This window comes from Anser anser (assembly GCF_964211835.1).
Source record: "Anser anser genome assembly, chromosome: 3".
Taxonomy (NCBI): Eukaryota; Metazoa; Chordata; class Aves; order Anseriformes; family Anatidae; genus Anser; species Anser anser.
Genome location: NC_139722.1, coordinates 68,686,029 through 68,712,740, shown reverse-complemented (window position 1 = coordinate 68,712,740; position 26,712 = coordinate 68,686,029). Strand labels below are relative to the sequence as shown.

Sequence of the window (26,712 nt, the reverse complement as noted above, 5' to 3'; positions counted from 1 at the left end):
TTCAGAACAGATAACAATAGCCTTCACAGTGTCCATGGTGATCGGACTGCTGATTGGAGGGGTCATCTGGGCCTTGTTCACTTGCTTGTCGCGTCGCAGAGCTAGTGCCCACATTTCCCAGGGGAGCTCTTCAGCTTTCAGCCGTCGGTCCAGACCTGCCTCCCACAGCCAAACTACTGGCAGGACTGGATTTTACCGTAACAGCAGCTGTGAACGTCGGAGCAACCTCAGCCTGGCCAGCCTCACCTTCCAGCGGCAAGCCTCCTTGGAGCAAGCCAACTCTTTCCCCAGGAAGTCAAGCTTCCGTGGGTCCACCTTCCACCCTTTTCTGCAGTGCCCTCCCCTCCCTGTGGAGACGAACAGTCAGCTGATCACCCTCACTCCCACCAACACGACCACAACCTTTGTGGGAAGCACCACCAACAGCTTAAGTCGACCCGAATTCCACTGGTCTAACAACAGCCTCCGCATCTGCCACTCCACACAAACCCCTCCTCCTGCCTATGAAACCATCATAAAAGCGTTCCCTGACTCTTGAGTCAGGTCCTTGTTGCAAAGGCACATGGACATTTTAGGAGGAACCGCAAATGTCTCAATTTTCTGTGCATGCTGAAAATCTCTAAGAAGTCTCCAGCTGCTGTGACACATTGCAGAGGGGATGTACATTGCCAGGAGGCGGGTAGTGCTGATTTTTTAGAGCACTATGTCCCACTGTCCAAGGAATCACTTGTCTTTGTGTTGCCTGCTCTGATTTACTGCCTTGCAACATGCTTACATATTTCTATCACTGTATTATAACCATTTTATCTTTTACTTTAGAGGAAAGAAAATGCTGCCGCATTAAAAATAAATAAATAAATAAAATAAAAAAGATAATTTCTTCGAGAAATATAATGTTAGGAATTACTCATATACAGATTTCTGCAAAATTCACTATTCTATTCCTTTAAAAACAAACAAACAAACAAAACAAGCAAACAAACAAAAAACATGTTCTAGCTGTATGCATTTTTCCAAGTATATTAAACTTTCAGTGAAAACCTCCATTTAACCAAATTCGTGCTGTAACCTCAGAACAGCTTCTAAGGAAGAAACTTTATACAAAGACCTCATAGGAGATTTAACATCACAGTCCAGTCCGTGGTAATAGGTATCCTGTTCTGCTTACTGTAAAGGACCTTAAAACACTCCATATTAGGGCTGTTTGTATGAAATTCCCTACAATATGGGAAAGATGGTGAGATATACTATGCTTCATGTAAAAAGTTTTGAACGGCATAGTAAATGCTTGGTAACAATTATAAAGATATTTCTGTCTGTAGTCTGCAAAACATGTAGTTATTTTAACATTTTAAGAACCAGTAAGGTTGTATGAGAGCAGAAATCCTGATGTTTCATTTTCTAGTTCTGGTTATCAAGATAAGCATTGCATAAATGACATTTTTTTTCTTTTTTAATTAAGTTACCTGTTTTGCTATGGGATTGCTCATTTCCTTATTTCAAATTGTATTTCTCAGATTGTACCATAGTTCAATTCTTCCTGGCAAGTTATTCACTGAAATGTTGTATTTCGCTAACACAAGATTTTAGACATCTATAGCTGAATACTGGGATTGTACAATTAGCTAGAATATTAAGATAAAGATGGAATATTTACTTGAGGTTAACTTGACTGTTATACACATATTATGTCAAGCTAACCCCTCGTTTAGTAGAGGCTAATTGCACCAATGTGAGAAGTTCAGGATTTAGAAATAGCACAGGCAGATAGGGACTGTTTTAGGTTTTATTATATCAGTTTCCTGATAAGTATTTCATGTTCAAATAAAGGGAAGAGAATTTCCATAAGTAGAAGAACAGTCCTTCTCCTTGCTTAGAAATAAGTCTTTTATTCCTAAAAGTGTTGGGCAATTACCAGTTGCAGGACCCCTGACTCCTATGCTTCAGCAGAGAGCCTGAGTCCTCACCTTTCCTCTGGGTGGGACAAGGATTCAGCAGCTTTCTAGAAGAGGCAAAATGTTTAGTATTTTACTTTGCAGGCTTTTGGTGACTAGCAGAATGCATCTCTCTACAGAGTTCAGCATCCCTCATGCAGCACCACTACTGATCTCTTAACTGCAATCTTCCAGCTCCATACCTTTCCACTTGCAAATATTGTTACAAAACCTGAGCTTGCAAGCATTAGTTATTATAAACTACAATTATTCTTTATTGTAATGTCAAATTATTTTGCATTTATTTACTGTTTTTTTGCTGCTTTATCTTTAGCGTACAACATTTTCCCTTCTAGAGGGATGTATGTGATTGCTAGAACAACTACTTACAGCGTTTACATAGTTTCACTGCAGACACTATGGGTTCTAGTACACTGAAGACTTACTGATAAGACTGTAAAACTGCATTTGTCTGGTCACAGACTATGGACTTAAAACAGTAGTGCTATGGAGAAAGAAAGCTGTGTTATTTTGTTCCTTAATAATATTTTTTTCATTTACAGTTATTGAGTCTGGTGAATTTCATTGCATTCACAAGGGCTTTCACAGTGTGCTGGATCTAGAATAGGTGAAGACACCTATTCTGACATGCCTACAAAGAGCAGAGTCCAAGCCTGCTCCCTTTCCTTACCGAGTTTGGTGGACTGTTTGAAGAGACAACTTGGCCTACAGTGTGTACCCAGGAGGCCAAAATTGCTTACTCCTTGAAAGAAATCATTTTAGATGAGTGATTTTTTACTCCCAGTTTATAAATGCACGTTACATTATAGTAGAACTTTCCACAGCACATTATTGCTTTTATTATACTATATTTAGTAAACAATAGAAAGGGAAGCTTAAATGTACTGTATTTTTTTCTTCCTGAAATCTGCACTGGATATCAAAATATTTTTTATGTCCCTCAGATTAGGGGGATTAAAAACACAGGTTGTTTGGTGCATAGTCAGTTTGGCTGTCAGATACCAGTTTAAGCAATGTCTGAAATGAATGTTTTGCAAGCTCTCTAGAGGCTTCAGAATGTGAAATAAAGATAGATGTTACAATCTCTCTCTCTCCCTCTCTCTCTCTCTTTCTCTCTTTTGAAAGATAAATATGTTGACTTGTATAAAAATAATGCTTTAAATGGAAGAGCATTATCTTTAATTCTTCAAGGTGATATAGTTGGGAGTGTGAATAAAGGCTTGGCCCCTCCTCTGCCCTGTGAGGAGACAGACCATGGCTGATGATCTTACGTGAAGTCCTCATTGGAATGTGCCATATGAGACCGCCTTCCAGAGATTAGAAGTAGAAACTAAACCAGGTATTATTAGGAAATTGCTTTGCTTACTTATGCTAACAGGAATTAAATATTTTTGTAGTACGAGTGGTCATCAGATGATATAGCAGATTTTCCACCACTTATGAGCACTATAAATTTCTCTTACAAATAATGTGATTACAGATTTAAAATTCAGTGTTTTCCCAGTAATTTGACTTCAATCCAAAAAGTGAGAAAATGTTTGCTTTAAGCACATGGGCAATCATTATAGAATTCATGCTAAAATGGGCTCATGCACATTTAATTGAACTAGGACCAAAACACATTGCATATGATCAAACTTCAAATTCAATTGTAGGATTCAGGGATCAACAGGTGTTTGATAAGCAAAAAATTATAATTGCTCATTGTAGTGGTCTTTTATACCTTTGGTTTTAATTTAAAATACTGGGAGGAAAAGTTGATTCTAAAAAAAAATAATGTATTTTTTCTTATTTCAAAGCATTTACAAGCAATGAATTAAACTTTACAACAGTTTTGCATATAATACTTTTTAATGGTGAGAGGCAGTGATTAAAGGATATGACCAGAATCACACAAGGTGAGGTATGCAAAACTCCAATCATCCTCTAGATATCCTGACCTTCTGTCCTGAAGTGAACAGAGCTAATTCTTTTCATAAAAAACCTGTTTATTACTGCCAATATGCACAACAAATATTGCTCCAGTTCTAGCTTCATACAGAAGACAAAACTTACCAGCTCTGTCTGAGACTAGTTATGTTCCAAAGTATTTACAAAAGTAGCTTTTGCTATATTCTTTGACCTTTCCTTACTGAAGAATTTCTGATCACCTCTTCAGACAGCTACTGATTTTCGTACTATAAAACACTGAGCATGCAGAATCCTTGCCAAATTAAATTTTTAAAGTTCAGTTGCAATTTACCATGAAGTTTTTGAGTCATCTCAACATTCATTCTTAAGCATAAACTGAAAACCCCATTTACTGGAAATATCCTCTCAGAGATGAAATGACACATGCCAGATCCCTGACCTATAGGCACTTGATAAAATTAGGTGATGTCTCTGATGCAGTGCAGCTTCTGGAAAAAAATAGAAAGAAAACAGTAGTTGAAAATTTACATCTGTCAAGTTCAGAGCAGAATAGAGAAAACACTGCTGATACAAGTTCACAAAGCAGAGAGCAGAATATTAGAAATTGGACCAGTGACCCCACTGAGGATCTCTGGTCTCACTATGATAAGTGGTGGCTGTGTCTCATCCTGTGCTTTTGCTTCCAAACAGTTTAGAGTCTGCGGACACAACTCGACAGAGGAATCTGGTTTGTGTGTCTCATTTCTCTTTTTAATTTTTTATGGAAGCTTTTGGCTCCCATCAGATTTATGACAATGTAACTGCATGAGGGTTGCAGTGTCTGATAGGCATGGACTGGATCATGGAGTTAATTCTACAAACATGTTTCCTGTCTGCTTTCTCTGTGACATTCTTCAAAAGAGACGTTTTTTTTTTCATCTGTTAAGTAGCAAAATCAAGCGACTGTGCTTTGAGGGCTGAGAAAGAGCAATTGCACAATTTTAGATCAAGGAGTTATTTCAAATAAGAGACAATTAATTGTGAAAGGGGCTACACAAAGTGATGTCCCCAAGATAGCAAGAAATTGGATTTGCTAATTTAGGACATAACTGTCTTGTGTGTACAGACAGTATGGAAAGGCACTGGAATGTGAAATCATCCATATCTTGTTCAGGGATGATCTGCATCAACATCAATCCACTAGTTTACGATGGCATATTGATGACTACACAGGACAGCTGATGCCACCCTCTTGTTTCAAACAGACAAGAGTGCATATCACAGCTGGCAGTAAGTTGCGTTCTTTTGGACATACATGGAGAAGTTGCCAACGATCAGATGTGCACTGAAACAGCATGAAACTTCAACCTCAGGGCTGACCAGTCCAGGGCTTGACTTGAAGCACGTTAGAGCTCCATTGAAGCAAAGAATGGGAGAGACTCATTCTATGACTATGCTCTGCTCCTGTGCTGTATATCTTGGTGACCTTTTGAAGTTATTTTTGGAGGAGGGAATAACTTCTTTTAGATTACAAGATAATTACTAGATGGGTAGTAAAATTTGTTTTTTCTCATTCAGTGCTCATCTATTTAGTTCCATAGTAAGTTCCATCTCTCTCTCTATGGATCAAGTATAAAAGTACACAGGGCTATCCCATTCTTTTGTTGTTCTGCCAAGTAACAGAAAAGATGACTTTGTTATCCAGAGAATCACTCCGATGAATTGATTGGGTTGTATGAGATAAGCTCTCCAGCACTAGTTTGCCAGCATCAAAGCACGTTTTTTTTGTGTTGTTTTTTTTTTGTCTTTTTTTTTTTTCCCCTTTAATCCCTCGAGTAGATGTCATGAAAAGGACAAACACCTTTTTGTCCATTCTGAATAACAGGTATCATTTAGTGAAACTCAGAATTGCCTTGCAAAATTCTTATAAATCTACAACACACTAATCCATGATGCTGATACTTTTGAAAATTTTGAGTAGCATAAAACTGACTCATAAAAATTACCACATGCTCAAAAAATATATAGATGTTTGAGTGCTTGTATAAATATTAAATAAACTCTTCTAAAGGTGATAGTGCTCCTAGACATTGAATCACTTCAGAAAAGGAAGTTGAACACTAACACATTCCTACTGCATCTAACCATGACTGAAATATATGAACTTAAAACAAACAAACAAACAACAACAACAACAAAAAATTATTCCTGAAGCATTAAAGTTAGGCATTTGTAGATTTTAATCTCTTTCACTTGAAGGAACCTGTTCTAGGACAGAAATATTCCCAGTAAAACTAGAAATATTGAAGAGAGAAAGAAGGACTGAGAAAGCTCAGTGTAGGTAAAGATGGGCTTCTACTAATATAAATCAGTTAGAGAATAGCTGATTTATGACTTTGCAAAGTTAGTGAAAGTGTGATTGTGTTTATTGTCCTAATAGTGTTCTTGAAATATGCCTGAAAGGGTTTCTCCTGATTCGGTGTTCCCTAACCTGTAACAAGGCCCATGCATCTACATGCCCTCTCACAGACATTTTATGGGTACAGAACATTTATCAGTTTCTGTTTTAATAAAAGGTATGGAGTCAGAAAGTAAATAACATGCCCTATATCTCCTCCTAGAACTGACATTTCATCCACCTATTCAAAAGGTATCTATTGCCCACTTTTTGGTTTTAGATGAGGAGAGCTTTGGAGTGCAATGATAAGGACAATAGCAAATCAAAATCTTCACATAAGACAATTCACAAGTGTTACATATTCTTTGACACATTTTCAGATAAATTGTTAGCATTGCACAGAGATATCCTAGATATCCTTAAATACATTTAAAAGCATTTACTAGGATCACAGAGGATATAAGCAGGTGTTTCTGCTTCTTTCAAAGCATCTGTAAGACACTGAATGGCTAGATGATTATAAGGTTTCTTCCAGTTTTGGACATTACAAAAGATATAAAAACAGACTGAGAATGTTTCAGGCAATCTTTCTTAGCTTGACATTGTACTCAAAATCTGAGTTATTACTGATAAAAAGACTTTCAAGGTTAACTGTTCAGTTATTAGTAATCAAAATGGTGAATCAAAAGAATATGAAAGTTATACCATGTTATATATTGCTGTTCTTTAGAGGTATATTTGCAAATGGGGTAAGCTAGTCATACAAGTGAGGGTCTTGCTATCCAAGATCAATCCAGAAAAACATATTGCTTCACAATTACCTTAATTCTCTGAATGCATTGACTGACCATTGATGATTTAATCTCTATTGCTTTATTATTCACTGCAGAGAGATTACTCATATGCTTAATAACTGTTGAATCAGAATATAATTCCATATGCCACACCATTCTAGTGCCTAATTTAAGAGCATATTTTGTATTTGCTAAGTGATTTCTCTTTGTTGAAAGATTCCTCTTTGTGAAAACAGATGCCTACTCTGCTCATCTCACCTCCCCAGTCATTTCTTGAGCACATAAAATGTTCTGTGAGAATGTAATGGTGATCCTTATGTCCTTGTGAAGACACATGAGGGACTGACCATGGAGGGCATGGTGAATCACTGGTTGGCCACTCCTATCTGTTATTTGATGTAGTGCTAGGAAATCCTGAATCACATCTTTGCTCGAGTCTCAGCACTTCTGTTGACAGCGATGTTTTTTTTGCAGAATACCTCATCATCTCATCTTGCCTATCTAGATGATGTGCCTATGAAATGGGAAACATCAGGAAAGAGTAAAGAGAAGTTTTTACAGATACTTCTGGGCACCATTTGGTGTGGTGTGGGGTGTTGTAGAAGTGGGGTTGGAAAACAAAGCTGAGCAAAGACAGTTCTGGAATCGGGAAATCAGTCTCCTCTGGCAGTTGAGGCCAACATTGCGTTAATCTTGCTTGTAATCAAGACTGTCTGAAGACAAAGAGTCCCCAGCAGGACAATCTCTTACAGACTTAGAGAAACATTGCCGCCAATCTCTTCTGCCTCTAGACTACCTAAGGAATTGACAAAATGTCTTTTATTGTGGTAGATCCCAAGAGATCTCACTTTGGATTCACCTTTGTCTTAAGCTGACAGGAAGATGAGGCAGAAAGGAATCTGGAATTGTTTTGGTGACTTCTGTTAATGATTTATTTTCAGATTCTTAAATTTGTACATGACATTCATTGCTGAGCGACCTTGTAACCTTTCCACTATTAGGGAACTTTTATTAGCATATCATACTTTGTGCACGAAGTCTGCAAGCAGAATTTTATGAAACAAGATGAGTACACTTTTTTTTTTTTTTTTTTTTTTAACCAGGTAGTATACATAATAGATAGCTAGGACTAAAAGATGACTAAGTTAAGCATGAAAAAGATATTCAGCTCTCAAGTAGAAAATCAGGGAATTTTTCTTAGATAAGTAATTGTCAGTCAAGCCGAGAGGGGAGATGCAGCACTTGTTTGTTCTCAGGAAAGGCTGATCCTTAACATTTCTCACTCATGGGCAACAGCGCCACAGGACCACAGGTTGTTCTGAGTATGAGCTTTCTGAGCCATTAAACTCTGAATGAAGTGTCATGGGTCAGGGAACAGAGGCCAAGATAGGGCTATGGATTTGGCCTCAGTTCATGCTGTCAGTTATGATGCTCAAAGCCCCATCCAACCTGGCCTTGAACACTTCCAGAGATGAGGCATCCACAGATCCTCTGGGAACCCTGTCCCTGTGCCTCGCCACACTCATAGTAGAGAATTTCTTCCTAATATCTAATCTAAATCTACCCTCTCTTAAAACCATGACCCCTTGTCCTATCATTACACTCCCTAATATAATCCCTCCCTGTCTTTCCTGTAGACCCTTTTTAAGTATTGGAAGAGCACTAAAACATCTCCCTGGAGCCTTCACTTCTCTAAACTTAACAACCCCATCTCCCTCAGCGTGTCTTCGTAGGACAGGTGCTCAAGCCCTCTGATCATCTTTTTGGCCATCCTCTGGACATTCTCTAACAGGTCTATGTCTCTTATGCTGGGGGATCTAGAGCTGAACAAAGTGTTCTAGTTGGGTGTCTCATGAGAATGGAGTAGAGGGGGATAATCACCTTCCTTGACCTGCTGGTCACTTCTTTTGATGTAGCCCAGGATATGATTGGCTTTCTGGGATGCAAGTGTGCTCTGCTGGCTCACATTCTGTGTCTTTTTTCCACAAATACCCCCAAGTCCTTCTCCTCAGGGCTGCTCTCAATCCACTCATGGTATTTTTTATTCATGTTTGGGATTGCCCCAACCCAGGTGCAGGACTTTGCACTTGGATTTGTTGAATTTTATGAGATTTGCATGGGCCTATCTGCCAAGTCTGTTGAGGTCCCTGTGGTTGGCATCCCTTCCCTCCAACATGTTGACTACACCGCTCACCTTGGTGTTATCTGACACCTATATCTTCCAAGAGCTGAGAGTAGGATAAACCTGCTTGAGTCAACTGTTCTGTTACCTCTTCATTCTGAAGGCTTTCTTTGAACTCAGTGTTAAAAATGTCAATACTCATTGAGTAACGTCAACAGAGAATTAAATGTTATTTTATTCTCCCACATGAATTGGTGCAACTGGAAGCAAACCGAGAATATCTTTTGGAAGAAGAGCAAGAAAGTATACCTGTGACAGGTGAACTTTGTTGTCCTTTCCACACACAATGTTTAGTTACATGAAGCTTCTAACTGCTTAGCTTGATTTTGTAAACTATGTCCTTAGCCTAAGAGTTTTTGCTGGTAATAACATTTTTATTATTTATTTATTTATTTATTATCATGCAAATGGCAGTAGATAAAGAATGAAGAATGAGCCTCTGCGGAAAGGTTTTCTGAGTTCAAGTCTGCAAGTTAAATCTTCCATAGCTCCCTTATGCCTTCAATCAACATCAAGCTGATTCCTCCATCAACAAAAACAACAAAAGTTACACCTTTGTAAATCACTAACACAATTTGCACTGGTTGGTGTTTCATGGCAGTCAACTTAAGTTCTCTGTGGATATCCAATTAGTTCAAGTTTAGCATCCTTGACAATAAAAACAGACAGATGATTTTGTTTTATTTGTTGATAGGAGCATTTTAACCTTTACTACAAAAAGTTCACTTTCAGAATATTGAACCAATCAGATTGGTTAAATCATTACATATCTCCATATTATCAGCGTGGCCCATTCTTTTGTTGCAGAACACTTGAGTTTGATTTAAATTAAGTTTCTCAGCTAGTAATGGTCAATAAAACCCAGTTCTGAGCCAATGAACAATTAAGAGGCTTTCTGCAACACAAATGAGCCAGAACAACCTCATATTCTTCCTGGTGTCTCCTTATCTCCTTACTTCAGAATGATTTACTGTCTTAAAAAAAAGGTCTCGTAGGTCTATAGGGACCTACAAGAAATCTTCACCTGTGCCTCAAGATTTCATCAATACCTATATTCAAATTTTCCTAGGGGAAAAAAATAAAATAAAATAAAAAATGGAACTCTAAACCACTCCATAATAAAACATAATTTTGTGTCATTAAAAAAAACATTGAGAAGGATATATAGTGCATTGATGCTGATAAAAGTAGACTCCAAAGTACTTACAGATCAGTCCTTTCTCACGAAGGCAATGAACACAAAGTTCTTTTCCACATCCTATATGGATCATCCTGCCTGTTGCTCTAGTTATCTTCTAGTTAATTCCAGATAATTTTCAGAAATACTCTAGAATTGTCTGTGGCTACTCATCTCATGATACACTTGCTGAACACGTGCATGGAGTGCTCAGATGAAAGAGAGAAAATGGCTTCTATGAATAAACAGTAAGTGCAAGTTTGAATAACAGTGTTTCTCATTTGTGTCTTTTCTTTGAGCAATGTCAGAATGGGTCAATGTGTCACCAAAGAATAGCGATGCAGTTGATAACACACTGGAAGACATGGTTGTAGAGAATTTCACTGGAATTCTTTACATGTATCTACAGAGGATTCAAATCAGCACTGAAATATTTTTTTCTATTGAAACAGAAAATGGTTTAAATAAAACAAAACAATTATATGTGACTTGGAGAGATACAATAATACTTAAAGATAATAGGAAAAAAACTGCTGCCATGAAATTAAAAATATGTATATATATTAATCTAGTTACATGCTGAAATAAAGTTGTAGTAGAAATACATTTGTTTTTAATGAGCAGCTATTGATGTAACTGCATGATTTACCAATAGTCACCAGGAACAAGATTTACATCTAGATTGATAATTTATAAATTCAGACTTTATTATAATTTGAGTATGACATTTAGCAAATTTAAAGTGCTAAGGTCCAAGGTTTATGTTCAACTTGTCACTAACCGACAGCTAGCAACTTTTTAATATCATTCAATAGAACTGAAAACAGTGTCAGTTCTTTTAGCACAGGTGCTGAATGTTTCATTAGTTTCTGAAGAAAACACTTTTATTCATCTGTTAACTTAAAAAAAAAAGTTGAATGTAATGATACACGCATCACGCATATGATGATGGTACGCATGATGGCTATCAAAAGTGTTGCTGTCCTATCAATCTTTTCTATCTCTGTGATGATCTCCACAGCCTCCCCAAATCCCTTAAAATCCTATTGGTATTAGATCTATTTATGTGTACTTAATAAAGTGGAATATATTGACTGTGGTGTTACATTCACTGGAATGTTCTTCATGCTTTACTTAGGACAAAAAGAATAATGAGCCATTGATGTATTGGCCAAGAAGCAAATTTAACAAAATGTAGGAGTTTATTATTTGTTCCAGTGACCTGTGGAGTCGAACTAAATGATAAGCTATGTTGGAAGTGTATCTCTCCTGTCCATGAACAATAATACGGTTCTTCCTTAACTAATATTGAAAGCAGTTAAGTCCAAATTATATATTTTATATCAGTACGTGTAAGGACAGTAAACTGTAGGTTGATACTTTCTTCTTTCTATATGACTTCTTTATGGAAACTAAATATGAATGTAGATTTTCTCAGCCATTATCACGTACACTAGGCTTAGAATAGTGCTCAGAGACAGCACGTTACACTATGCCCTTTATGCACATGGACAATTTTAGAAAACTTCTCTCAGCTCTTTTTCCATAAAGACAATAGTGGTAATTGCTTGAGACTGAAGCATTTTTAGCTTTTTTTTCTCTCTCTCTCTTTTTTTTTTTTTTTTTTTTCTGCCGTAGCTTTTAGATTGTTGCTTTTTTCAGCTCAGTAAATAAAGAACTTGTGATGATTAGGTCAGTTCAAGGGATAAAGTTATCCTGGCATAATTAGCATCTTAAAATGTGCCTTCCAACACAACTGACATGGGTTTTTCTGTATCCCAAGATGATATGTCTGCTCCCACAAGCTTCCAGACAGTGCAATAATAACAATATTCACTGGGGAATACAGAAGGAATTTGGCCATGTACACAGTCTAGAACCAGGATTTTGTACTAGACACAGGAAATGCAATCTATGCAAAATCAGAGAAGCATCCCAGTCATCCCACAGGTGTCGTTCTATTCAGCCCATGAAAGTCTCCAATCATTTAGTTACAAATGGACTAAATTCTGTGATATTTCTTGTCTTATTTATTTATTTATTTATTTTTTCTTTTAGCATAGGAAGCAAGAAGGAAGGCAAAGTTACTTTCAACAGCTGTGCTGCATCTGGAGATGTGTTCCAAGCCAGTAGCATCAATAGTTTGTTCATGAAGCTTCTGATGAACTTACAGACCTACTTCAGAAGGTTAGAGGCAACAGTGATTTAGAGTAAGATAACATGTCCCTGACAATCCTTTGCTCTCTGGATTTTCCTCTGCCTTATGAGCTCCAATGTGGTGCTGTTATTTGGGTTTTACTTTGAACAAGTAACCTGAAGGGATTATGGACTTATTTTTTTCCATTTTGTATTGATTTGTACAGTTAGAAGCAAAAGGACATCATATAATACAGGTGACAAGCAGGAAAGCATGAGGAAAATGTTGGAACATAAGCCTGAAAAGTAGTTCTTAATATCCAGCTCTAAACTGACGTATGTCAAAATATCATTAAAATAAAGTGATTTTTCAAAGGTTTACTGTAGAAAATCCAGTTTTGTACAGACAAATCAATTTATAGAAAAAAAAATCTCTAAACTCTATGAAATCAAAGAGTGTTGTTTTGAGTTAGCTGCGTATGGATGAGAAGCTGAATCTGAATTTTGTAGCATTTTGGAGACACATTCATGACATATACAGAGGTAATTTTAGATTTTCAGAGAAGAGGAATGGGCTGGGGTAGCTGCAGTGAGGGGAATCATATTTCTGGTGATTAAAATATCATTTGATCCTTTTCTGAAAGTTGAAGTTTACAAGAGAGTTATATATATATATATATATATATATATATATATAGGAATAGGACGTATTTCAGATAGCTAGTTAAAAACAAAGAACACACAACATGACCAGACCACAAACTACTCTGCCTTCCTGACAAGCTTTGTATTACCACATACTATGCCAGGTTTTGAGGTAAATTAAATCATTCAAACAATTTAGGCTGAAACATTAAAAGGAGATTGTTTTGAAAGAAAGCCAGAAATGTTAAAGCTACTGTTAAAGCTTGTATAGTCACAGATCTTCGTGGGGAATGAGTGTAGAACACGTGTCCAACATTGAGAGAGGGTTGGCAAAAACATCATATCCTCTTTAAAGAACGAGAAGGAGTTTGGATAGACACTTCTAGGATAGATGCATACCATGAACCAAACAAGAACCAGTAGTTCAAACACACGCCAAACAGCATAAACAACTGGAGATCACAATATCTACCCCAAACATTTCTGAGCTGTTATAAAAAGCTGAGATAGCATTTTGGAGTGAGGAACAGCATATATGAAATCAAACTACAAGCAATAACAGTTTTTCTAGATGGAATGACAGACAAGGGAAGAAGACCCCTGGGAATACTATTGTATTCAACAGGTCTCCAACATGCCTTTTGCTCATCATGGTATCCACCAGGCAGTTTTAATCAAGCATGCTCAATATGTTAATTGAAAAGAAGTCTGTTTGAATGGCTTTTCAGGACTACTAATGCAAGAGGTAGAAGAGTGTTCAGAAGTAATGAGTGTAATCCAAATGTTCCAATGATTTTGAAAACTGATTTTGAAAACTGTTAACCCACACAGAGTCATAATGCAAAGGCATCACCTGGAACAGGATAGACTTGTACAAGTGTTGTACAGAGTAAGCATATTTGTTACTATAGTTACTATAGTTTACTTGTTGCAGTAGTTTACTACAGTTAATCAGTCGCTCTGCTTTGAGGATACACACTTATGACCTGAGAGCAGGACTTAAGATGAGCATGAGAGGAAATGAAGGCTTCCCTGTTCTGCTTGCGTAATCTCCTTATGATCTGGGAACTGAGGACACAAGCACTCTTTCAATGAATGTTTCTGTTGCAGGAGGGAAGTCATGAGTTTTCAATTGCAAAATATTTGTCAGTGTTTTATTCTATATACTATCACATTTCTGAGTTGTAAAACTGACTCATGATAAAGGTATGATTGAATGGAAACTGTCCTTTTGAAATAAAACTTATCTAAAAGAATGAAATAATATTTTTCTTATTTATCCAGAGAAGCATTCAGAGATATCTGCAAAGAGTGAAGCTGGGACAAGTCAAAGAGAGTGAAGCTGGGACAAGTTTCAGCATGTGACCCCATCCATTTTTTCGAACCGGGTGGTGTTGAGGAATATAAGTGTTTACAGGAAAGTGGGACCAATCAAGGTAACGATGCTGAGAGAATAAACTGGGGGTTCTGCCACTCATGTTTTTTAAGGGTTAGAAAAGAGCAGATTAGTGTATTACTTTTGATTTTAATCATTTATTCTGCCTGCACAGTTTCTTGACATTTCTTCTGTTATCTCTTTTGTGGAAATCAGAAAAGCTGAATGGTAGTGCTCCATCAATCTGCTCTATAAGCTCTAAAAACTCATGGATCAATGTTATATGGCTATGGGATCAAAGGCAGAGTTTCTGAACTCGTCTACAGGAGCATGAGCTGTAACGCACAAGGGAGATTCTGCAGACCCAATGATTCGTGAGGCAGAGCTCATGAGTCAGTAGTTTCTTTTTCTGATATAATATGCAAGCTCTTAGACAACTGTCCTTTTCTTTTCTTTTCTTTTCTTTTCTTTTCTTTTCTTTTCTTTTCTTTTCTTTTCTTTTCTTTTCTTTTCTTTTCTTTTCTTTTCTTTTCTTTTCTTTTCTTTTCTTTTCTTTTCTTTTCTTTTCTTTTCTTTTCTTTTCTTTTCTTTTCTTTTCTTTTCTTTTCTTTTCTTTTCTTTTCTTTTCTTTTCTTTTCTTTTCTTTTCTTTTCTTTTCTTTTCTTTTCTTTTCTTTTCTTTTCTTTTCTTTTCTTTTCTTTTCTTTTCTTTTCTTTTCTTTTCTTTTCTTTTCTTTTCTTTTCTTTTCTTTTCTTTTCTTTTCTTTTCTTTTCTTTTCTTTTCTTTTCTTTTCTTTTCTTTTCTTTTCTTTTTTCTCTTCTCTTCTCTTCTCTTCTCTTCTCTTCTCTTCTCTTCTCTTCTCTTCTCTTCTCTTCTCTTCTCTTCTCTTCTTTTCTAACAGTAAAACTATATTTCTACTGCTGATGTAATTTCTCTCTCTCTCTCTCTCTTTCCCCCTCTCTCTCTCTTTTTTTTTTTTTTAAACACAATTACATGATAAATCTGGTAAATGTTAAGTGGGTCCTTAGTGGAATTAAGCAGGTTTACCTATCTAAGGATTTGGCTTGAAGAGTTATTTAGTCCATCAATTTCAGCGCAGTTTTATATGTTAAAAATAATAATAATAATCAAATGTAACTATCAAAACTAAAAACTTCCAAATCTCCTTCCCCAGAATGAGGTAGCTATTTTAGATCATACTTGATCTACAACATGCAACACACAAGTTTGTATACAAATGGTAAGTAAGATGAGTTTTCAGACAGCTTCTACTCCTCATTGTTCAATCATGTATAATGGAGTTTCCATCGTTCCTAAGTATTGCACATTTTACAGTCATAATCTTGGATTTTTTAAGTGGAAAATAAAGTTTGAAGAAAGAATAACTATAAGATGCTTGATAACCTAAACTAAAGATAAAGGTTCAGTCAATGTGCGGCTGTTATACATCAGGATTCCTGCAACAGCCACTGCAAAATACTTGACTATCTGAAAGTTGCCTATGTTTTATATATATTTATATATACATATGCCTATGTCTTATTATATTAATAAATATTCTAATTAAGAAGCTACCACGTGGTATTGTTGTCCAAGGGACACTTTTCTGAAAGGATAAACTTTCTTTCAGTAGAGGACAGTAAGATTTGCCATTGTAAAAGGGTAAGTTCGCCTAGATCTTAGAGCATTCACTTAGGACTATTTTAGAAAGTAGGCTTTCCTCCATCTGTTTCTCTCTGAAGATCTTATTTTCTTTTTAATGACTTGCTCCTGTCAAAACATCTCAAAATGATGCAGAACTAATACAGTATGTCATTAAAAAAAAAAAAAAAAGGAAGTGACTAGAATTTGGATTGTCACCCCACACCCTTCTCAGTCATCTCAAAACCTCCTTCTGTGAAAATCATCTTGGGAAATGAGATGGAGAACTAAGGAAAAAGAAGGAGGTAGCATCTCCTCCTCTTCAGCTTACTTTGATTCCTGAGGAGGAGGAGATGGCAAGTACAACAGGGTGTTGAAGGAACACAATTGTTATTGCAATTGAAAAGTGTCTGGGGTCATTCCAAGGCTCTGCTACAGATTTCCTGCATAAACATGGGAAATCCACTTGATCTCCCTGTGACTCAATTTTCTGTCTATAGAATAGCAAAAATAGATGATATGCTAAGAGTGAATATGCTAAAGACAGCTTAAATCATGAAAAAGAGGCTACAGAGGTGTGTTTTTATTTTATTTTATTTTATTTTATTTTATTTTATTTTATTTTATTTTATTTTATTTTATTTATTTTTATTTATATATTTTTTTCAGGAATACTGCCACCTATAGAGTGGTTCTGAAGGCCATTTTATCCAACCGTGCAGAATGTTTCTCACTTCTCCAATCTATTTTATGCATACAATCATAGAATGGCTTGGCTTGGAAGACACCTTAAAGATCATGTAGTTTCAACCCCCCTGCCATGGTCAGGGATGCCACCCACTAGATCATGTTGCCCAAAGCCCCATACAACCTGGCCTTGAACACCTCCAGGGATGGGGCATCCACAGCTTCTCTGGGCAACCTGTTCCGGTGAACAGGTGAATTTTTATTGTCTGTCAAAAAGGAAAAAAAAATATGACAAACCAGATTTACCACAGTAAATAAGTGGGTATGGTATGGTATGGTATGGTATGGTATGGTATGGTATGGTTAAAAAGTACTAAAAAAGCACCAGTGATCCTCATTTTTTTGGCAGTGAAAACTATACACGTTTTCTGTGCAGCCTCCCATACAGCACGTACGTAGCGACTGAGAGCAGGCTTGCTTTTCCCGCACCCCTTAGGAGCGAGCAGCCCGCAGCTCTCTCCCTCCTTCCCAGGGCCCACAGCCCGCCACTACGCCCCGCTCTCCTGCATCAGCTAAAATGAACAAGCTGAAAGGCAATTTTTTTTAATTTTTTTTTTTTCCCTCCGGCTCCGGCTGCCCTTGGGCTTTTCCCATGGCAGAGCGCGGCCTCATCCTCGGCAGTGACGGGGTGAAGGAGCGGGGCCGGGGAGTGCCCTGAGCCCCCCGCCCGCTCACCCCAGCCGGGAGGCTGAGCAGCCGCAGCCTTTGCAGGGGCAGAGCTCCGCTTCTCTGTTCTGCTCTCCAACACCCGGGAGACAGATTTCGCCTCCCTTCTCGTCTCTCAGGCACTTCGGTGAAGTCCAGCAGGTCGTGCACGCAGCACGACGCCGAAACACCTTGGATGGATATTTCGGGGGTGAGGGGATTACGGTGCTATTGATGCTCATCTCGCCATTCCAGAACTGAATTGCTTCCTCGACCTCTAGTTATGTAGTAACAAGGGGAAAATTTCCTGAAATTAGACTACTGCAGGAACTCTGGTTTTAGTCACGGCTGTCATCCGAGAAACAAATTTCCAGGCATTTTTAATCTAATTCGCTTAATTTTTATGTAACTGGATTAGAAAATGTGATTAAGCATCGCAGAATCTTCGCCATTGAGCCTGCCTAACCTTTAGAGAAACATGAAACAAAGAAACTTGTTAGAAGTAAGGGGAAATAGTGAAACCCTCTGCAAGGACTGGGTACAATCGTTAACTTCTGAGCAGGAGGACCAGAGGCACAGAAAAGCCCAAAGAAAAATAGGTGGGGAGGGGCGAGGAGAGAGGGTAATGGCGTTTTTCGATCCAGTTTTTGCCGTGATTCTTTGGCAGGTACTTCAGGGCAGGGCTTGTTGAGACACCGAAGAGGTGCTCGCAGGAACCCGCGGGTCCCACGCCCACCTTCCCCGCGTTTCTTTCCCCGCTGCCCACGGATCTCTTTGAGGCAGGGAGAGCTCCATGTCGAAACCCTCGGCTGTGGCAGTGACCCCAGCCCCTGGGAATTAGCCCCTGGAGTGCCCGCGCTGGGAGCCGCCGAATCGTCGCAAGCACCCTCGGTGCTTGCTTATGGGGGGGCGATTTTTTCCCCGGGAACACACACAGCTTCAACGAAAAAGCAAAGGCTGGCGAACAGCCCGCTTAAAATAAATCAATCGATGAATAAATAAATAAATAAATAAATAAATAATAAATAAATAAGATCATCCGACGGCGCGCCCCGGGCACGCACCCCGGCGGGGATGGGGACCTGCTGGGGGCAGAAAGGGACCGGGTGAGCCTAAAAGCGCCGGCTATGGGATGGAGGGGCAAGGGGGAGACTCGGCGGGGAGGGAAGAGCCCCGGTGGTGGCGGTTCCCAGTTCCCCCCTCCCGGAGCCGCCGCTGGCCGCCTGCTCTCCTGCCTTGCGAGGAGGAATCAGGCTGCCGACGGGGCCCTGCTCCCCGCAAAACTAACTCATTAATATAAATCAAATAATGGAAGAGGGGGATGAGGGGGGGAGGCAGGGTGCGCGTCTCCTCATGAATTAAATATAAGTCTCTGACTGTCCTGAACAAAGCGACCGTCCCCTTGGGAAGGGTGACGTCTCCCCAGTAACGTGATTGCTTCTTCGGAAGCAGAAACGTGTAAACGCTATAAAACGCGGCGGAGCGGCGGGCAGCTCAGATCGTGCGGCGGGACGGAGCTCTCCTCTTCTCCTCCTCCTCGTCCTCCTCGCCCTCCGCCGCCGTCCCCTGCAGCCTCTCAGCCCGGCAGCGGGGCAGGGCGCAGGCCGCCGTCCTCAGCAGCGCAGCGCAGCGCAGCGCCCCTTGCCAGCCCAGCCAGCCCCACCGACGGACTCGCGGCTCCGTGAGTAACTTTCCCTCCGCCGCAGCGGCAACTTCCCAGCGGGTGAGGAGGGTGGCCCCGGCACCAGTCTCCTTCTGCCCTCCCGGCCCTTTAGAGAAGCGGCGGAGAGTGGCTCTGACCGCCCTGGTTAGCCGGGGAGGTGCCCTTCTTTCTTTACCATACACCATATATATTTAAGCTTTAACTGCTACTTCCCGGGAACCACTGCCCTCTGCAGCTTCGAGGGCTTCTTCCTCTCCCTTCCCCTCAGGCATCTCCCCCGCCCCGTCGACGCCGCTGCTGGCAGCATCCCTCTCCCCTCGCGGACCCCGCGCAGTGCGGAGCGGTGCGGTGACGGCTGCGCTCTTCCCTCCGCAGGTGGCGGCCATGGAGCACCGCGGAGCCTCCCCGCTCCTCCTCGCCCTCGCCCTCCTCAGCGCTCTCTGCTGGCGGGCAAGGGCGCTGCCCCCCCGGGGGGCCGCCTTCCCTGCCGTGCCGCGGTAAGGACCGGGGGCGGCTGGGGGGCTGCTCTCCTTGCTCGGGGATGGGACCCCGAGAGGTCACCGGGGGCGCGCTCGGAGCTGAGGCTTTGATAAAACGTGGCTGGGGAAGCCCGGTCTCGCCCCGTCTTTAAAAGCCCCCCGAGGCACGCACGCACCCTCAGAGGCACCATTGACAATGCCGCCCCATGAACCGAGTAGTGGTGACCGCTGTACTTGTGAAAGGCGTAGAGGATATATGCTAAAATGTGCTCTAGGGAGTAGTGGGTGTCCAGCAAAACACTCTGCTTTTCTTGTGGGAAAGCCCCTTCATTTCCACAGGTCGGCTAAGTGAATAGCTGAACTGCTGTCTTTTTTCTTTTCAAAAGCATAGACATCCATAGGAGAAAAATAAATAAATAAAGAAATAAATAGATTAAAAATTCCCAAATCATGAATGAGGGGATGTGGCGTGTATGGATCAATATATAGGTTTTGTACTGCTAAATGTTTTGAATTGCTGAAGTTTTTATTAGTTATCTAACTAAATTAAATCAGGTGTTATAGTGTTTCACATGTGGGTTGGAGGAATTGTGTGAATAAGTGTGAAAACATTGCAGAAAAGAGATATATGAATACAGCACAGTGATTTATTTCCAAGGCTTGAGTTAGTTTGCTTTACACAGCAACAACTTTATTCATTCATTCATTTATTTATTTATTTATTTTAACCAGAGAGGTCTTACAAGCCTCAATGTAAGTCTTACTAATAGCTATAATAACTGTAAGCTCGCGAGGAAATTTATCTTTTTCATTTTTCACATGTGCTTTTTTCACATCACCACACACAAGGGTTTACCATAGGAATGGTAGGCTGCCACAGAACACAACAGCAGATAGACAAAACATGTGATGCCAAACTACTGCTGTTCAGTCAGGTTGTCCTTGATAAAATATGACACATCATAAGAAACAGCAGTTTACGAAAATGGGAAGTAAATGTAAATCGGTTTATACAGAGCACTTGCAGTGATACATTTGAAAGGTTTGTGAACAGTTTTTAACTTGCAACTAGTAAATTAATTTAAAAGGAGGACAATAAAAAAGCATTAGAGTTACGTGACTGCACTTCGTATTTGGTTTGAAGTTCTGGAGGGTGTGTTTGCCTTCCTATAGAAGAGGCCTAAGAACTGTTTCATATGCACTTCAGTGTTTAATTGGAAGGTAAGTACTTTACAGGAACTCTTTTCACTTTGCATTGGCAAAAGTGGGCAATTTCATTCCTTGTTCATATAAAATATAGCTGTTATGAAAAGTGTTTGCCACTTGAGCTGGAATTGCCATACATTATGCACTGTTCACTGGAGTTAATTGTGTGCAATGACAACATATTTCTCAAATGCATGCATTACAGAGAAAGGAGATCTGTTAGGCTAGTTACTTTATCACTGAGCATGGATTAAACCTGAAAGTGATTTTTGTTTTATCCAGACTACTTTAAAATGGCTTACAGATTAAAGAAGTAGGTAGAGGTGCATTTTACCACAAAACAGAATGCTAAGTTACAATGAAATGTTGCATATCCTCAGTCAACTGCACTTCATGTGGTTTTCTTCTACAACAGATTGGGAAACAGAATGCCATTTGATGCAGCCAGTGAACCTGACCATGCCCATGGGTCTTTAAAGTCTGAATCAGACATTTTGCAGAACACACTACCTGAAAATGAGAAATTCTATTTTGATCTGTCCAGAATTATTGATAGGTGAGTTTCTTTATTGTCATAAATGCAAATGGTGATGCATTGCTTGAATTATGTCAAAAGATCTGTTACATTTTTCAAACAAATATAGGAAAGGAAGAATCAAGTATCGAAAAAAGAACACGCCCTCTGGTTGAATACTTGTAGCAGTAGGAATGTCTGCAGAAATGTTGATTGCATTGCCTTTCTGGCATGATGAGTTCATTCACTTCCCAGGAAGGGTAAAAATATATATACATATTGTGAAAATCTGGAAGATGTTTTATGAAACTAGCTTAATTTAATATGTACAAGAGATAACTTAAGGAAAGCAGTATGTTTACAAAATGAACATTATCAAAATGATATAAACCCAGGTTGTATTGTAGAGTTTATTTATTGTCCATTTCAGAAATGCAAGGCATGCTGATGGAATTTTCACCAGTGTCTACAGCCATCTTTTGGCTAAACTTGCTGTGAAGAGATATCTGCATTCGCTTATTAGAAAACGAGTTAGGTGAGGTGACACTTGCATTAGGTAGAGTTTTTTCCTAGCTGGCTTCATTGGCAATTTTTCACCCTTCTGCACCTAAGTTCTCATTTTTGTAATTTAGAGGTAATGAAAGGGCAACTGGTATAATAATGGGGGAGTCAAAAATCCTATATGATAACTTAGTGGGTTTTGTTACTGAATGCATACTTTACTATTTATTTCTGATACACCTGTGAGGGATATAGCAACAGGCACTGCACATAGCTGTTAATAAATATTGGTAATAGTATAATGATTGCCATGCCAAATTTGCCTTTTTTTTTTTTTTGATAATGATTTTACTGGCTTGGTGAATGACTGGAAAAAGCAAACAAAAGCTGAATGATTACTCATTACTTATGTAACAACAGGGGGATATTCAATGAAGTTAAGAAACAACTGGTTTACAGTGACAGCAAAAAGGGATGATATTTTTGCTGCTGTAGAAACCATTGCCAGAGCACTTTGGGAGATCTGCATTGTAGAAGGATTCAAAAAAGAATGAGGCAAATCTGTAGGCAAGGGGTCTGGATGCAATTTTCAGAGCAGGGAGCTCATGAACGAATGGTCTCAGGGTGCTGAGAAGGATCACTCTGTACTTCTCTTTCTTTCAATATCCCTAGGCAGCAGCTATTGGGCACTCTTGGGAACAGAATAATAAGGTACTTTGGTCTGAACTAATATGACAGTTCCTATTAGTGCCTACTTACTGCTTAAAAGCTGAGTGAAAATTAGGTCCTCCATTTTGACCTATTTATGTCAATGCTGCCTTTGTTCCAGAACTTATAGGGCCAGTTTCTCGTATGTTATAAAGTAACAGATCACTGAAATCAGAACACCCTGAGGTGTCCCAAGACCATGCATGAAAAATATACCTTCAAGTCTGGATTTCACAAATTGTGTTTTGTCTTCTGATACTTTCTTAAAACAAACATTTGCAGCTATATATGTAATGTCACGCTCTCCCTTTCCTCAGAGGCAGGCTCAGTCCTCACTGAGTTAAATGTGAACAGAGACCAGGCCTTTTAAGAGGTTACTCTGACTTAAACTAGTCTTCATCTTGGTATTGGACTAAAATGTATATAAGCACATGAAAGAAAACAGAATAAAGTCGGTTTATTAAAAAGAGTAATGGGGGCTATGAGAACACATAGGACAAAATTGTAAAATTCTTGCACAGCCACTTGATCCTGCAGACCTCCTATGACAGGAGCTCTGGAAGTCATTGAGAATTGACAGATCGGTCCTTGATATTACGATACAAATAAAGCAATAGAGGCAATGACTTTTCAAGTGCAGAAAGATCCAAAGTCATAGCTGTAAATGAAAGCCGAAATGAAAATTAGATTTTATTTAGCTCAACATTGTAAAGTTTATTTTACTTATTTAATACTATCTTCTTTTAAACTGTTATTATCTATTAATTTTTCCTTCATGATTGTTGTATGTTGCCAGTTCCCAGGACAGTCCTGTCAAACGCCACTCTGATGCTGTCTTCACCGACAACTACAGCCGCTTTCGGAAGCAAATGGCTGTGAAGAAATATTTAAACTCAGTTTTAACTGGAAAAAGAAGGTACTACAATAAAGAAAATATATTTTTTCCATAGCTGTATAGTACTAAACATAAAAAATTTATGACCACTTATATATACATATGGAAAGAAGACAAACAAATGACAATGAACATTAATGACTTTTTAACATAGTTTATAAGATGACTTTCAAATACATACAACATTTTCTTCAATTCTGAAACAGAGGCTACAATCAGATTAGAGTAAAAGAATAAAGAGGAGATAGCATCTAGTAATCTTAAAAAGCTTCTGACATATTCTTAAATTGATTTTATGTGTAAAAAAAGCCTCTTAAGGAAGAAATCACAGAGCTATGGAACATCAACAAATTTTTATTTATTTATTTATTTATTTTAAGGGAAACACACTATTTGATGAAAATCTATCTTTAAGTAAATACAAAAAATTTAGAAGTCCCCAAAACATCATATGTCCTAACCAGTATAGGTGAGAAGTACCAGTATTTTAGGGCTTATTCTCTTGTATATTCACTCAGACAACCTCTTCTAAATATCTTGTCTCTTCACCTCTTCTAAATGTGCTAATTCATGTTATTCATAACACTTCTGTATAAGTTTAACAAAATGTACAATAGATAAAGTCAGAACAAGGCTTTGCTTCTTGTTTGCTTTTTCTTCTGAAGCCAATAAAACTTGTTTTTGATCCACAACAGCCAGGAAGAGCTAAACCCCTCTAAACTTCGTGATGAAGCAGAAATTCTTGAACCTTCCTTTTCAGAAAACTATGATGATGTTTCTGTAGATGAGCTGCTGAGCCACCTCCCCCTGGTATGCCCAGATTTTCTTTCCTTATGCTGTTAGCTAACTTTACCCATAAAGCGAGATCAGTCATACATGAAATGCGGCACATCAGAAAAGCAGAAAAAGCCATGTTCCAAAAAATGCTACTTCTTTCTATAGGGATTATGTGTGAATATAATAATCATTTTAATAAGAATAATTAAACTATCCCATGATTGCTGTTATTGAAAGTTCCTGATTAAATGGCACTGTTAATAATGTACCTAACTCACTTGGGTGTTTCAACCTGTATGCACTGTGGCATAAAATCAGAATTGACTCATCTTTAATTATAAAGATTATTATTTCTTCAGAGAACAAGCTCAGTGACACTTCTTTTAATTAAAAAAAAAAAAAAGCTACCCATTTTGTTTAACATCATCTACCTCAGTTGCCCCTAGAACTAAGAGAATCAGCAATGTGAACCCTAAGCATTAAGGAAGTTCTTGGCTCCCATCTGAAATGTGGTGTAGATGGATCGCTGGGCAGGCAAATATTGCAGTTACTGTTTTCCATTTAGCTGTTACTATTTTTCAAAGCTCATTCACAAACATTTCTTTGATTTACTTACACGTAAATCCTTTTACATCACAGCACTTGCAGGGACATAAAATTGAAAGGGTAATGTAAAAACTTATCAGGCTTGTTATTCTTAAAATTGTATTAAGAAATTGTTGATAGTTTTGTTGTTGTTGTTTTGGGTGTTATTTTTTGCCATTCAGCTATGTCAGAGCTACAAGATGAAAACTATAATTCTGAAGATAATGTTTTCAGGGAAATAAAAAAAATTTTTCTCCAAACTGTTATTTAGTTCATAGAATGAAAGAAAATTTTCTTTTCTTTTCCACAAATTTGGCTATTCCTCCAAAGGTCCCAAATATTAGAAAGAACAATAATGGCTTATGCTTGAAGGAACAGAATTATTTCTATTTGATGGGATTCAGAAAAGAATCTTAATGGAAAATATTATTCAAAAAATATCTGCTTCTGGATTATGCAGTGGGTTGATCATATTCACTTGGAAATATTTTTGGTCCTTTCCTTTTTTATCGACTGTACTGCTGATTCAGATCTCCCTATAGATGAAAAGTTTACTTAATATTGGCTGTTATTGGTCATTTTATCATAGTGCCCAGTTCTTGACAGAGTCTTTATCAAGCAGCCTGAATTCAATCTGTCTGAAGGATACAGATATTTTCAAAGTGAGCTGTTTAGCACTGTAGGACAATGTGCAGTAACAATTTTACAATAAATCTTCAGCCTTTATTCTTGGTCCTACAACCTTGTCTGCCAGTTGTAATGACCATCAAGCTCCTGCGAAGAGCCCCTTCTCAGTCCTAAACACAGTAGCTGTTTTTTACCATTGTTAATTCTTGTCTCCTGTCTGCTTTTATATACCTCATGATGCAATTGCTTACCAAAATGATTTTTAAAGCATATTTCTCCTTTGCATTTCAGGACCTCTGAAAGGCACCTGGTAAAATCTACAACAAGAACACGTTATTTTTGAGTTCCACATAGTATTTCAAAGAGACGACTTTAGTCATCAAACCAGAACAAATATGTTGTGAAGTGAAAGTTGTGATATATTTGTTTCTTATGTAATAAAAGTTGATATTTACATTGTAAATACTACTCTAGAGTTCTCTACTGAAAGCTGTACATATGGATGCCAGTTAAAATCATAAGAAGTCTGTGAGTCCATATGCTGTAAATCCTTTACTTCAATAAATTCATTTGAAAAAGAGCGCACTGCTGAAAAGAGCCCATCATTACTAATTAATTGGCTTATTTTAGGTGTGGTACAAAGTCAGATAAGACTGTATGATAAGATGGATACATGTGCAGACAGCTTCATAAACAAGTGTGAAAATGTGAGGAAAAGAATGTACGAAGGGTCTAAAACTGCATTATAAAAAAATCTGAAGTTTACTACTGAGCAAAAGAGTGTTTTTTAATAACAGCTTGCCAATCAGAGAAAATAAATTAAAAAAAGTATTACAAATTTTTTGACCTTCGACAGCATCTTTCCTTTTTACTCACATTTTTAATAGTTCACAATATACAATTTATATTAGAACCAGAAATGTATCCCATGTTTTTAGTGGTGTTTTGAATGCAATACTTTGGAACTGCCAAAGCATACAAAGAAAAACACAGTCCCTTTTCTTGTTTGATGTCTAAAGTCACTGGTTATTCTACATTTGGTTGTTTGTAGCTTTGATGATGGAACTATTCCTTATATATAAAAAAATATCTGAAGAAACTTTACTATTTTTTCAGAATGAATGTAACTTACAAAATATGCAGACAATAAATCATTTTATTATCATGGCAAA

The 26,712-nt window shown here is 38.3% G+C and overlaps 2 protein-coding genes across 3 annotated transcripts in view; both read left to right on the top strand.

Moving 5' to 3' along the window:
- MYCT1 (MYC target 1) overlaps positions 1–5,920 on the top strand; it is a 29,481-nt gene extending 23,561 nt beyond the window's left edge. The window contains exon 2 of the mRNA XM_083830716.1: positions 6–5,920. Coding sequence (XP_083686842.1) covers positions 6–538 — 533 coding nt within the window. The 3' untranslated portion in view covers positions 539–5,920. The remainder of the gene's footprint in view (positions 1–5) is intronic.
- Positions 5,921–18,179: 12,259 nt separating this feature from the next.
- Positions 18,180–26,120, top strand: VIP (vasoactive intestinal peptide). Of its 2 annotated transcripts, XM_083827751.1 has the most exons (7): positions 18,180–19,266; positions 19,624–19,745; positions 21,349–21,489; positions 21,878–21,982; positions 23,453–23,572; positions 24,247–24,361; positions 25,832–26,120. In XM_083827751.1, exons 2-7 carry the CDS (start codon positions 19,633–19,635, stop codon positions 25,838–25,840), a joined length of 603 nt encoding a protein of 200 aa, XP_083683877.1. In that variant the 5' UTR covers positions 18,180–19,266; positions 19,624–19,632; the 3' UTR covers positions 25,841–26,120. The 2 variants fall into 2 exon arrangements, with proteins under 2 accessions (XP_083683877.1, XP_083683878.1); XM_083827752.1 differs by lacking the exon at positions 21,878–21,982 and having other exon boundaries at positions 18,195–19,266.
- The last annotated feature ends 592 nt before the right edge of the window (positions 26,121–26,712 follow it).